At 42.7% G+C, this 14,167-nt stretch overlaps 1 protein-coding gene and 1 long non-coding RNA gene across 5 annotated transcripts in view; one reads left to right on the forward strand and one right to left on the reverse strand.

The window, feature by feature from the left end:
• The window catches only part of LOC143673314 (uncharacterized), a 93,067-nt gene that overhangs the window by 13,751 nt on the left and 65,149 nt on the right, over positions 1–14,167 (forward strand). The window lies entirely within an intron of this gene.
• The window catches only part of CCDC180 (coiled-coil domain containing 180), a 101,868-nt gene that overhangs the window by 539 nt on the left and 87,162 nt on the right, over positions 1–14,167 (reverse strand). For all 4 annotated transcript variants that reach the window (XM_077147574.1, XM_077147592.1, XM_077147566.1 and 1 more), the window contains 5 exons: positions 10,153–10,313; positions 9,439–9,576; positions 8,817–8,928; positions 1,914–2,019; positions 773–908 (listed from right to left, as the gene is read on the reverse strand). In XM_077147574.1, coding sequence (XP_077003689.1) covers positions 773–908; positions 1,914–2,019; positions 8,817–8,928; positions 9,439–9,576; positions 10,153–10,313 — 653 coding nt within the window. The remainder of the gene's footprint in view (positions 1–772; positions 909–1,913; positions 2,020–8,816; positions 8,929–9,438; positions 9,577–10,152; positions 10,314–14,167) is intronic.

Genomic DNA, 14,167 nt, shown 5'->3' on the forward strand with positions numbered 1-14,167 from the left:
GACAGAGTCATCTCCTCTGTCTGGAGCTTGGTGTGGTGGCTCTGGAAGAGCCTGACCTGGCCAATGTGGGTTCTCCCAACATGGGGCTCAGCCTATTTTGGGGCAGGACAAGGTTTCTTTCTGGGCAGCAGGACCAAAGATCCACAGAACTTCAGAGTCAAGAGCCTGCTTGTCAAGACGGGCCCCTCAGTGGTCTAACAGGGTGTAGGTCCAAATCCTGGCTTTGCCACTATGTAGAGGCATAGAAGGGGCCTCAGTTTCCTCAGTGAAATGGGGATAACAGTTCTACCTATGTCTGGAGTAGTTAGGAGGATCCAATGAGATAATGCAAGTCATGAACAGCAGCCCCTGTAGCTACTCACAATAACTGCTGCTACCCCCACCGCGGACCCATTATTACTATTGCCTCCAAGCCTCTGCCTACTCTGCTCTCCAGTTCTGACACAATCTTTCCTCTGGAAAGCCTTTCTTCACCCTCCAGTCTGGGTGGGGTGTCCCTTTGTTGGGCTAGCTATTGGACCCACACTAGCACAGGAACTGTGCATGATGTCTTCATGCTCATGGACATCCTCTGTCACAAGCAGTGAGACCTGAAGCCCTGAGGTTCCCTGACATGTGTCCTCTGTGCCACAGGAAAAAATGTGGGGTGCCCAGTGATGGGAAACTCCCTCCTTCCCGAGACAGTTGGAGCTGGGGGAAACGCTGGCCAAACTGAGCTGCGGGAGCTCCCTGGACACCCCCCCCACCCCCCGCCCGCCCCCTTTCTCCACACCAGGTAAACCGCATCTCGGGCTTCCACCACCGCCAGGTGGCCCAGGGTCGTTTTGGTGGTGGTTATCGAAGGCATTTTCCGGAGGAGAATCTTGTTCTGGATGGTGACTTCGGTGGGTCTGATTCCTGGCCACTTCCTACAACAAGCATGCATGTGAAAGTCCCATGGGCTTGGCAGGGACAACCTACCAACCCTGGTAGTAAAGCACAGCATTTCTTAAAACAAACAAAAAAAGAAAGATCATGGCTTTAAATGTCTTAAATCAAATAAAAGAAAAGTCCTGCTGAATATTTAAGTCCCAGTTCCCCCTTTTGTGCTTTCGTCCAGTTCCTGTCAGTGCACACAGCCAGCCTTGGGTAGTGGGTGGAGAATGGGAATGCCACGCCCCGGAGTCAGCCAGATCTGGGCCTTGGGTAAGTAAGTTCCTTCCCTTTTCTGGGCCCTAGTTTCCTCATATGTGAGATGGGGATAGCAAACAAACCTATGTTGTCTATAAGTAAGATGCAAAACACCTAACTTGGTGCCCGGCACATTGTAGGAACTCAAAAACAGGAGCTGTAATCACTAGTGTCAGCATCTACATTATAGTACCCCAAGAGGGCCTTTCCCGCTAAGAGCAGACTCTCCCATCTGGTTACCACTGCTGTCTGCCAGCCAGGCAGCACTTAGACGCTGGCCTGATTACCCTACTGTGCTGTAAACCCCACAGCTAAGAACATTGCTGGGCGAGTAGCTGCTTTGCTGCTTCTTCCAGAGTCACGTTCTCAGAGCACCTGGGGCATTTTGATGGCTCTTGTTGCACAACACAGACAATTAGAGTGGTTCACAGTGCCACCTGTGACTTGAGGGAGGAAGGCTGTGAGAGGCCTCCCTGTTTTTGTGGGACCCTTTTTTTGGTCCTTATCAAGTGAACTAGTAGCTATTGAGGTCTCAGTATGTGGCAGGGGTGCTCCAAGTACAATTTTGTTGAACTTAACTTCCTACAATGTAAGGAGGTGGCTGCTATCCCTGTCTTACAGATGAGGAAACTGAGGCTCAGAATGGTAATAGCTTTCCAGGACCTACTGACTTCAGAGCCCACATCCCTAACCACTCAAATGGCAGCCATTCAGATACTCCTCTGTGCCCTCTCCACTCTCACCTGCTCCCCCGCTCAATCAGAGGTTTCTCTCTCTCTTCCTCCAGGGAGAGCCCAGCAAGTTTCCTCCGTATCAGGACTGATGCTCTCTGCTTGGGGGGCTCCATATCTGGACAGGCAAGAGACAGGTTCATGACTGTGGTCTCACTGACAGCCTCAGATCAGACGGACTCCACCTGATTTCACTTTTTAGGGAAATGAGGGCTCTCTACTTCCCTCCTCACTTGAAGTCTTGGACAGGAAGCAGAGTCCCCTCCCACCCAGAAGCTGAATGTGCAGGCTGGGGGCTGGTGTAGTGATGGTAGCAGGGCGTCTTTGCTGGAGCAGTGCTTTGGAACTTGTTCCCAGCTCCAAAGCCCCAAGCTTGCTCCAACCTCCCCACAGCCTCTATTAACTACCTAATGAACTTCTTAAAGCCCTTTTCTGTCTACAATAGCTCAAGTGGGTTCTGCTGCTCGCAACTAAGAACTTAAACGGAATGAACACACTCGAGATTGTCTCCCTAACCTGCTGACCAGCACTCTAATGTGCTCGCTGGCCTGAAAGAAAAGGGCTCTAGACTTGGAGTCAGGGTGAGCAGCCCAGGAGCACCCCAACCTACACCGTCTGTCATGGATGGCAGGGCCATTTGGAATCTGGTGCGAAGCTGCACTCAGAAGCCTGGCTGATGCTATTCAACCTTCCTATCCATGACTATGGAATGCCTTTCCACCTATTTAGATCTTCCTTGACTTCTTTTAGCAACATTTGTAGTTTTCGGTGTATAGATCCCTAACATCACTGGTTAAGCGTATTCCTAGATATTTGATTCTTTTAGTTGCTATTTTGAATGGAATTTTTTCCTTCATTGTCTCCTCATTTAAGTCATTATTGTGTATATAGAAACATTACTGAGTTTTGTACATTAATCTTTTATCCGACCACTTTGCTAAATTTATTTATTAGCTCAAGCAACTTTGTCATAGATTTCTCAGGATTTTCCAAGTATGGGATTGTATTATCTGCAAATAATGAAACTTGCACTTCTTCCTTTCCTATTTGGATGCCTTTTATTCCTTTCTCCTGCCTGATCACTCTAGTTAGAACTTCTAGTACAATGTTAAATAATAGCAGTGACAATGGGCATCTTTGTCTCATTCCCAATCTTAGGGGGAATGCTTTCAATCTCTCACTGTTGAGTTTGATGCTGGTTATGGGTTTTTCATATATGCCTTTTATGATATTGAGGAAGTTTCCTTCAATTCCTACCTTTTGAAGTGTTTTTATTATAAAAGGATGCTGAATTTTGTTGAATGCTTTTTCAGCATCAGTTGATGTGATTATGTGACTTTTCCCTTTCATTTTGTTGATGTGCTATATTACAGTGATTGATTTTCTTGTTGAACCACCCTTACATTCCTAGTATAAATCCCACTTGGTCGTTGTGCCAGTTTGAATGTATTATGTACCCCAGAAAAGCCATGTTTTAATCCTGATTCAAACTTATGGAGGCAGCTGTTTCTTTTAATCCTAATTCAATACTGTAGAGTAGTAACTTTTGATTAGGTTATCTCCATGGAGATGTGACATGCCCAATTGTGGGTGTGATCTTTTGATTACAGGGAGCTGTGACTCCACCCATTCCAGGGGGTTCTTGTTTAGTTTATTATAATCCTTTAAAAGAGGAAATAGTTTGAAGAGAGTCAGAAGTGACAGAAGCCTCAGAGCCCAGAGAGTGAGCCAATAGAGAGAGAGCTGACACAGATACTTGGAAAATAGAGACACAGATGTTTGGAGATGCATGGAGCCCAGCAGATGTCGCCATGAGATGTTAAGCAAACCAGAACCTGGAGAGAGCCAAGAGAAGCCAAGAGGGGAAAGCCAGGCCTGGAGAAGCAAAATGAGGAATCCCCACAGGAACAGAGGCTGAAAGCAATGGAGCCCAGGAGCAAAGGACCAGTAGATGCCAGCCATGTAACCTCCCAACTGACAGGTGTTCCTGACCCATCACCCTTCCTTGAATTAAGGTATCTTTCCCTGAATGCCTTAGGTGGGACAATTTTATAGGCTTAAAACTGTAAATTTGTAACTTACTAAATTCCCATTTAAAAAAGCTGTTCCAGTTCTCATATATCAAATTCGGCAACTTACAAACTAACACAGTCATGATGTATAATTCTTTTAATGTGTCATTGGATTGGATTTGCTAGTATTTCATTGAGAATTTTTGCATATGTGTTCATTAGGGAGATTAGTCTGTATTTTCCTTTCATATAGCGTCTTTATCCGGTTTTGGTATTAGAGTGAAGTTAGCTTCATAAGAAGAGCTAGGTAGCGTTCCTCTTTCCTTAATTTTTTGGAAGAGATTGAGCAGGATTGGGATAAGTTGTTTTTTGGAATATTTAATAAAATTCCCTTGTGAAGCCATCTGGCCTAGGTTTTTCTCTGTAGGAAAATTTTTGATGACTGATAAAATCTTATTTGTAATTGGTTTGCTAAGATCTCCTATTTCCTCTTGAGTCAGTGTAGGTAGTTCATATGTTTCTAGGCATTTGTTCATTTCATATAAGTTGTCTAATTTGTTGACGTATAGTTGTTCATGGCATCCTCTTATGAGTTTTAAAATTTCATTAGGATCCCTGGTAACAACCCCCCCCCCCTCATTTCTGATTTTGTTTATTTGCATCCTCTCTCTGTTCTTCTTTGTCAGCCTAGCTAGAAGTCCATCAATTTTATTGATTCTCTAAAAGAACAAACTTTTGGTTTTGTTGATTCTTTCTATAGTTTTTTTGTTGTTGTTGTTCTCCAGTTCATTTATTTCTGCTTTAATCTTTGTGAATTTTCTTCTTCTGTTTGCTTTTGGGTTAGTTTGCTGTTCTTCCTCTAGTTCCTCTAGGTGAGTGGTTAAGTCCTCTATTTTTGCTCATTCTTCTTCTTTTTTTTTAATATAAGCATTTAGGGCAATGAATTTTCCTTTCAGCACTGCCTTTACTGCATCCCATCAGTTCTGATATGTTATATTCTCATTTTCATTTGTCTCCAGATATTTACTTGTCTCTCTAGTAATTTCTTCTTTGACCCACTAATTATTTAAGAGTGTGTTGCTTAATCTCCATGTATTTGTGAAAGTTCTGATTCTTTGGTGGCTATTAATTTCCAGCTTCTTTCTGTTGTGGTCAGAGAAAGTGCTTTGAATAATTTCAATCTTAGTAAATTTATAAAGATATGTTTTGAGTTCTAGCATATGATCTATCCTGGAGAACATTCCATGAGCACTAGAGAAGAATGTATATCCTGATGTTTTGGGGTGTAGTGATCTATATGTGTCTGTCAGGTCCAATTCATTTGTCACATTGTTGAAGTTCTCTATTTCCTTGTTGATCCTCTGTATGGTTGTTCTCTCTATAGAGGAGAGTGGTGTATTGAAATCTCCTGCTATTATTGTTGAAATGTCTATTGCTCCCTTCAGTTTTGCCAATATTTGTCTTATGTACTTTGTGGCTCCTTGTTTGGGGCATAAACATTTATGATAGTTATTTCTTCTTGATGAATTGTCCTTTTTAGTAATAGGTAGTGTCCTTCCATGTCTTTTATGACATCTTCACATTTAGAAGTTGATTTTATCTGATACTAGTATAGCTACTCTTGCCTTCTTTTGGTTACAGCTTACATAGAAGATCTTTTGCTTTCAATCTATTTATATCCTTGGGTCTAAGATGAGTCTCTTGTAAACAACATTTAGATGGATCATACTTTTTATTCCATTCTACCAATCTGTATGTTTTAATTGATGGGTTTATTCCATTAACATTTGAGGTTATTACTGTAAAGGCAGTTCTTGAATCTACCACTTTATCCCTATTTGTCAGATCTATATATTCTTTTCCCTTTCTCTCTTCTTATCAATCCATGCCCTCTTCCAGACCTCCCTCTCCTTTTTGGTTTTTTTTTTTTTTCAGCTTACAGTACTCTTAACTATTTCTTGTAGGGCAGGTCTCTTGGTGACCTATCTCAGCCTTTGTTTGAGAAGATTTTAATCTCCCCCTCAATTTTGAAGGACAACTTGGCTGGATAAAGAATTCTTGGCTGGAAATATTTTTCATTCAGAATCTTAAATATACCATACCATTGCCTTCTTGCCTCCATGGCGCCCGCTGAGTAGTCAGAATTCAGTCTTATGTGGTTCCCTTGTAAGTAGTACATTGCTTTCTCTTGCTGCTTTCAGGACTTTCTGCTTCTCTTCAGCATTTGACAGTCTGCTTAGAATGTGTATTGGACTTATTTATCCAATCCCCTGTATATGGATATTCAGATTGTTTCCAATTCTTTATTATTTTAAATAACACTGTGATAAATATTTTTGAAAAAAACATATTTTGAAAAACTCTGCAACTATTTCTGTCGGATAAATTCCTAGGATTAGAACTGCTAGGACACAAGAATAGATGCTTAGAAGTTTGACAGATACTGCCAAATGGTTCTCCAAGACAGCAGTTGCAATGCACACTTCTGCCAAGGTCATCTGGTGTACTGGTGGTACTTCCTCACATTCTCACCAGTGCTGTAAACTTAAAAACCTTGTAAGTATGTTGGGGGAAAATGACATCTCAATAATGGTTACATGTGCATTTTTCACCATCGGTGAGGTCGAGCATCTTTTACCTTTCCTGGCCATATGTATTGCTTCTCTTTTGAAGTACATGTGTTTGTCCTTTGTTCCTTTATTTATTTACTTATTTTTAAGTCTTTGTACAAGAGGGACTTTAATACCTTCTCTGACCTGAGGGTTATTAGGAACACTTTTCCCAGATTGTGGTTTATCTTTCAATTTTTTAGTTTTGGCCACAGGAAAGTGACTGTCATTTCTTTTATGGCTTCTGGCTCTCACCTCATACTTGGAAAAGCCATCCTTACTCCATGTGGTAGTTATATTCAGTTGTCAGCTTGGCCAGGTGAAGGTACCTAGTTCTGTTGCTGCGGACATGAGCCAATGGTACGTGAACCTCATCTGTTGCTGATTACATCTGTAGTCGGCTAGGAGGTGTGCCTGCTGCAATGAATGTTTAACTTAATTGGCTGGTGCTTAAATGAGAAAGCTCAACGTAGCACAGCCCAAGCAGCTCAGCATACCTTATCTTGGCACTCACAGCTCAGCCCAGGCCTATGAAGATGCAGAAAGGAATTATCCTGGGGAAAGTTGTTGGAACCCAGAAGCCTGGAGAGAAGGCCAGCAGAGAACACCTTGTGCCTTCCCACGTAAGAAAGAACCTCAGTTGAAAGTTAGCTGCCTTTCCTTTGAAGAACTAACCAAACAAATCCCCTTTTATTAAAAGCCAATCCATCTCTGGTGTGTTGCATTCTGGCAGCGAGCAAACTAGGACAGATTTTGATACTGGAGAGTGGAGTGCTGCTGCAGTTTGCAAATACTTGATATGTTGGAACAGTTTTTTGGATGGCTAACGGGAAGATTTGGGAGGAACTGTGAAGAGAATGATGGGGAAGTCCTGGAGTGCTTGAAGAGACTGTTGGTGTAAATGGAACAACTGCTAATCTGGACAAAGGGGGACACAAAGGGAAAAATTGGAGTTTACAGAGTGAGAACCATGGAAGCTCGGGTCTGAAGCCAAGAAAACTCAGCCAGGAGAGCGGACCCACCCATATACATGGAGAGGGTGAGTTTACCCTGAAGGGCAAGAATGAGTCTCCCACCTTATTGCAGTGGAAGAGTCTTGCAGCCTCAGGCCTTGGAGAAGGTGCAGCATGCTCCTTAGGGGACTGGGGAGAGCCTGGCTGCCACCACATGGAGGGGTTGAGCGTGTGCCCTGGAAATGGCAGAGAGCCCAGGCGTGGCCCCAATGCCTGGAAAGAGTGGAGCCAAGAAAAAGGTGGTCTCCTTGATGTTCCCTGAGGTTGATTTGGAAAGAGGCGGGCCACTGCATATGCCCTTGGAAAGGGTGGGACTGCCACTTTCTAAAGCCGAAGGATAAATGACTTTCAGACTTTGAAATCCCATGGCGCTTGCCCTGCAGGTTTTACATCTGTGTTTCTTCCAATTTCTCCCTGTGGAAATGAAAACCTGTATCCTGTGAATGTCCTCCTTTGCAATATTGACACCAAACAACTTGTTTTGAGATTCACAGGTCCACAGCCAGAAGAGAACTCTTTGCACCTTAATATTGTTTAAGGTGATGCGTGTAGTTGCCAAGTTGACAAGGGGTGGACATGTGGTAGTTAGATTCAGTTGTCAACTTGGCCAGGTGAAGGCACCTAGTTCTGTTGCTGTGGACATGAGCCAATGGTACATGAACCTCATCTGTTGCTGATTACATCTGCAGTTAGCTAGGAGGCGAGCCTGCTGCAATGAATGATGTTTGATTTAATTGGCTGGTGCTTAAATGAGAGAGCTCAACGTAGCACAGCCCAAGCAGCTTAGCATACCTCATCTCAGCACTTGCAGCTCAGCCCAGGCCTTTGGAGATGCAGAAAGAAATCACCCCAGGGAAAGTTGTTGGAACCCAGAGGCCTGGAGAGAAGGCCAGCAGAGACCACCCTGTGCCTTCCCACATAAGAAAGAACCTCAGTTGAAAGTTAGCTGCCTTTCCTCTGAAGAACTAATGAAATAAATCCCCTTTTATTAAAAGCCAATCCATCTCTGGTGTGTTGCATTCTGGCAGCTAGCAAACTAGAACACTCCAAGATTATAAAAATATTTACTCTTAGGGTTTCATTTATAAAATTTAACATTTGATCCATCTTGGATTTGTCTTTTTAATAAAACCTGTCATATTTTAATGAAAACAAAAATTAATCTGTCACCTCAATGGAAGAATCAGTCTGCGCTCTGGTATAGTTGGGCCCAAAGTAGATTCCCTGCCCCACCCTCACTGACCTCCTGGTCCAGGGCACGGGGCTGGCCATGCTCCTTACTTGCCACTTGGATGTCATCGATGGTGACCACTTCATCCAATTGCAGCAGGAATTTCTCTGTGAAGGTGGCCAGACTGGCTATGAAAAGCCGGCCATACTTCTTCGTAATTTCCTGGAGGAAACATGGATGAGGCCCAGTGTTACAGGGAGAGGAAGTTTCTCAAAAAGCAGTCTGAGGAAGGGGTTGGTGGTGCTCTGGGGCAGATGAGACCAGACCATTGTGTCAGTTGTGTCCGAGTTAACCCAGCATCTGGTCCTCTGTCAGAAGGCATCGCCCTTGAGGTGATTTGACTTGAAGATAAGAAATGATGCAGAAATGACCAAGGGACTCAGACATTTCACACAAAAGGAAATAAAACTAGTCTTGGATCTTGAACAAAAAAATGTTCTCCGCTTTCATAATTTTTTAATTAATCAATTTAGAAATCAAGGAAATGCAGGTTAAGACAGCTAACAATGACTACTTTCACCTAAAAGACTTGCCCATTTTTATGCCCCTCTGTGGTGAGGGTACCAGCAAGGAACATGTTCAGCACTGTGTGTATGTGTGCGGGGAGGTTATAAATTGGGCAATCTTTCAGGCCTCAGAGCGCAGACTTGGGGAGTTGATGGCATTACTGACCTCGAGCTTCTCCCTGTAGCCCTCAATGGCGCTATGCAGCTCTTCCTGCCTCTTCTCTTCTTCTTGGCATAGAGACTCCATTTCTTGGGCATTTGTGGGGTGTCCAAGATTTGGATGGAGCTTCTGGGCATTTTCATCCTTTAATCAAACAATTCAGAAATCAGCAAGGAGTTTGATCAGGTCTTGGGGTCAGGACCACAAAGTCACTGGCCCATGTCATCTGCCAATTACAGACCCAACCAGAATGATCTAGTCCCTGACCTGGGCACCTGAGGGGCTGTGAATGGGCAGAGGAGCAGTAGAGAAGGCAAGATGGGGCATGGCTGAAGCTGATTCTGAAAGATAAGGAGATAGGGAGCCAAGTATCTGCCCAAGAACAATCAGGGTGTTAGTCCAACAAAATCAGTAGCATCCACGTCTTACAGGCTTCAAGGAGTGTGGAAAATCATCATTGCTCTCAATGTGACCATCATCACACTGAGACCAGCTGACCACACATGAAATCCAAGGAATTTAGTGAATGACTTCTATGAAGATGCAGTTGGCTCAGTTCTCATTTCTCCAATGCCTTGCCTCCCTCAGCCTACATCCAACAATCTCAAGCCTGGCCCACCTTCTCAGGCACTTGGCCCTACACACGTCCTGCCTCCAGTTCTGAACTTCCCAAATCCCTGGCCTTGGAGTAGGAGTGCTTAGCCCTGGGTAAGTACTCACCTTAGCTTTCTCCAGCTGCTTCTGCTGCTCCTGGAACTGCTCCCGGATCTCATTAATGGAGGCACAAAAATTTTTCCAGTGGTGATCCTTGAACTTCTCCATCACCAGCCAACACACCTGGGGCAACAGCTCCTCAAATCTCCTCAGCTGAATCCGTAATTCTGCAGGAATGGGGGGTGGGGTGAAGTGTGGAGGCACAGGGGAGAGGACAGCGCAGAATCAAATTGCTGAGGTATCAGCGCAGAATCATATCACTGGCTCCTCAATGAAGGTTCGAAGCAGTTTCCCAATGGAAAAAACTTGGTCTACAAAGTGGTAATAGCTATTCCATCAGAAGGAGTCTGTGCTGGTTTGAAACTGTTGAGTACCCCAGAAAAGCCATGTTCTTTAATCCTGTTGAAACAGGATTGCTGGGTGGAATCTTTTTGACTAAGTTGTGTCCATGGAGATGTGACCCACCTAACTGTGGGTGGCACCTGTTGATTAGGTGGTTTCCAAGGAGATGTGCTCCACCCACTCAAGGCAGGGTCTCTTACTAGAGTCCTTAAAGAGGGAACCATTTTGGAAAAAAGCTTTAGAGCCAACAGAGCTGACAGAGGTAGAGATGTTTGGAGATGCAGAAAGAAAACGTCCCCGGTGAAGCTGTTTGTAGATGCCAGGAGAAAAAGCTAGCAGACATCACTATGTGCCTTCCCAGCTGAGAGAGAAACCTGAAAGTTATCAGCCCTTTCTTTTCTTTTTTAAATATTTATACTGAGAACTCTTCACATATATACATTCCATACATGGTATACAGTCATGGGTCACAATAACATCACACAGCTGTGCATTCATCACCATGATCATTCTTCAAACATAGACATCACTCCAGAAAAATAAACAAGAAGAAAAAAGAAAAAACTCATATGTACCATACCCCTTGCCCCTCCCTCTCATTGACCACTAGTATTTATTTTACCCTTTGTCCTCCCTATTATTTATTTATTTATTTATATCCATATTTTTTACTCATCAGTCCATACCCTGGATAAAAGGAGCATCAGACAGAAGGTTTTCACAATCACACAGTCACATTGTAAAAATTATATCTTCATACAATTATACTCAAGAATCAATACTACTGGAACACAGCTCAACAGTTTCAGGTACTTCCCTCCAGCCAACTCCAACACACTATAAACTAAAAAGAGATATCTATATAATGCATAAGAATAACCTCCAAGATAACCTCTCAATTCTATTTGAAGTCTCTCAGCCACTGAAACTTTATTTTGTCTCATTTCTCCCTTCCCCCTTTTGGTCAAGAAAGCTTTCTCAATCCCTTGATGCCAGGTCCCGGCTCATCCTGGGATTTCTATCCCACATTGCTAGGGAGATGCATACTCTTGGGAGTCATGTCCAACATAGGAGAGAGGGCAGTGAGTTCACCTGCCTAGTTGGCTTAGAGCAAGAGGCCACATCTGAGCAACAAATGAGGTTCTCTAGGGGTGACTCTTAGGCCTAATTTTAAGTAGGCCTAAGATTTGCAGGAAGAAGTTTCAAAGGGGTAAACCCCAAGATTGAAGGTTCGGCCTATTGATTTGGTTGTCCCCACTGCTTGTGAGAATATCAGAAATTCTCCAAATGGGGAAGTTGAATACTTCCTTTCTCCCCAGTCTCCCAAGGGGACTTTGCAAATACTTCTTTATTCACTGCCCAAATTACTCTGGGATATATCGGCATCACGTTAACCTGGACAAACCAACAAAATCTCATGCCCTATTCAAGAGTCCATGTACTTATGGTGTTAAACTAAACTGACCATACAAGTTAAATTAGGAAATGCACTACCCCAAATAAACATCTCTTCCTTTAGTCTCACACAGAAGTTCAAGTTTTAAGATATGGACAATATCATCCTTTACCCCGTATTCTGATATACATAGTCCTATCCAGATTAGCTTCATTCATATCTCTATTCAACATTTGATCACTTTTTCAACTTTTTAGACAGTTCCTGTATGGAGTACTGCTGACTCTCATAGCTTCAGAACTCTAACTCTGAGTCTCAGGTTTCACGTAAATATCCTAAATTTCTGGGAACAACCACGCTATAAACATAAACAGCTCAGTATATCTCAGAATTAGAAATAACAGTTATACCTCCTGAATATATTTGACTGCTGAAAGAGCTTACAATCTAGGACCCTTTGCAACAGGCCTCAACCTGATAACCCATGTTCTTGATTCAGTTCACTGAATTTTTATATGGTAGTTAGTCCATATGATTGAGGCCTGATAATATTTGTCTTTTTTTCCTGACATTTCATTCAACATAAGTCCTTAAGGTCATACACCTAGTTGCACACCTCCCAACTTCATTCCTTCTTGTGGCCTCTAAGTAGTTCATTATATATGTACACCATAGTTCCCCCTTCCATTCCTCAGTCATTGTACCCTTATGCCACATCCATCCATTGTGGATTGGGAACACTAACACCATAAACACCAGTGTGCAAATGTCCACTCATGTCCACACACTCAGTTCCTCCAGGTATACACTGAGCAAGGGGGTTTCAGGATCATATGGCAACCCAAGCCCTAGCCTTCTGTGGAGCCCCTTCAAGGGGCTGCAACTCTGTTTCCCCACTGACAGTGAATAGGTACATCTCTTTCTCCACATTTTCTCTAGCATTTGTTTCTCTCTGTTCATTTTAAAACAGTTTTATTCACAAATCATAAAGTCCAACTTGAGTGTATAAACATGCCTTTGCCACCATAATCTATGCAAAGACATTTCCTTTTCTTCCACAAAGAATGCACACCCCTTCCTCATGCCCCACCAACCCCCGACTGTTGACATTTAGTTTTGGCATAATGCCTTTATTACATTCACTGGAAGCATATTACAATGTTTCTGTTGACTACAGACCTTAGCTTGCATTGATTGTACTTTTTCCATATACCATCTATTTTCAACACCCTGCACTATTGATGTTCATTTGTTCTCCCTCATGCAAAAAATGTTTTTTTATTTGTACATTTAATCATCATCATTGTCCACTTTAGGCATTCTTAAATTATACTGTCTCAGTCTTTACCCTCTATCTTTCCTTCTGGTTTCATATGTGCTCCCAGCCCTTCTCCCTCAATCATACTCACATTCAGCTTCATTCAGTGTACTTATATTATTGTGCTACAATCAGGTAGTATTGTGCTATCCATTTCTGAATTTTTACCATCAGTCCTGATGCACAATCTCTATTCCTTCAGCACTAATTGCCCAATCTCTACCCTATTTCCATCTCCTTGTAACCTGTGTTCTTAACTTCACTTCTCCAAGTTCATTCATTAATGTTAGTTCATATTAATGAGACCATACAGTATTTGTCTTTTTGTTTCAGGCTAATTTCACTCAGTATAATGTCTTCAAGGTTCACCCACATTGTTACATGCTTCATGACTTTATTCTTTCTTACATATGCGTAATATTCCATCGTATATATATACCACTGCTTGTTTAGCCACTCATCTGTTAAGGGACATTTGGGTTGTTTCTATCTCTTGCATCAGCCCTTTCTTGACTCAAGATATCTTTCTCTGGATGCCTTAGTTTGGAAATTTTTCTGGCCTTAGAATTGTAAACTTATAATGAAATAAATTCCCTTTTTAAAAGCTGCTCCATTTCTGGTATATTGCATTCCTGCAGACTTTAGCAAACCAAAATAGGATCCCATGGTCAAATTAGTGTAGAAAGTACTCAGACAAGTTCAAAGGGCTTCTTTCTTCTTTACTCTGTAAGACTTGTCAGCTCATTTAAAATGCACTGTCTTACAGCAGTTCTGGAAAATCTTCAGCCCTTATCTCTTCAGATATTGACTCAGCACTAGGATCTTTTCTCTTTCTCTGGACAGCCACATGGCCATGTGTTAGACTTCTTTCATCCATATCTCTTCACCATTCTCCCATGTGTTTATTTTTTTGTGCTGCTGTGCGTCATTCTGGATATTTTCTTCAGATCTACCTTTCAGTTCAT

The sequence above is a fragment of the Tamandua tetradactyla genome, chromosome 2 (genome assembly GCF_023851605.1).
Source record: "Tamandua tetradactyla isolate mTamTet1 chromosome 2, mTamTet1.pri, whole genome shotgun sequence".
NCBI classification, from domain to species: Eukaryota; Metazoa; Chordata; class Mammalia; order Pilosa; family Myrmecophagidae; genus Tamandua; species Tamandua tetradactyla.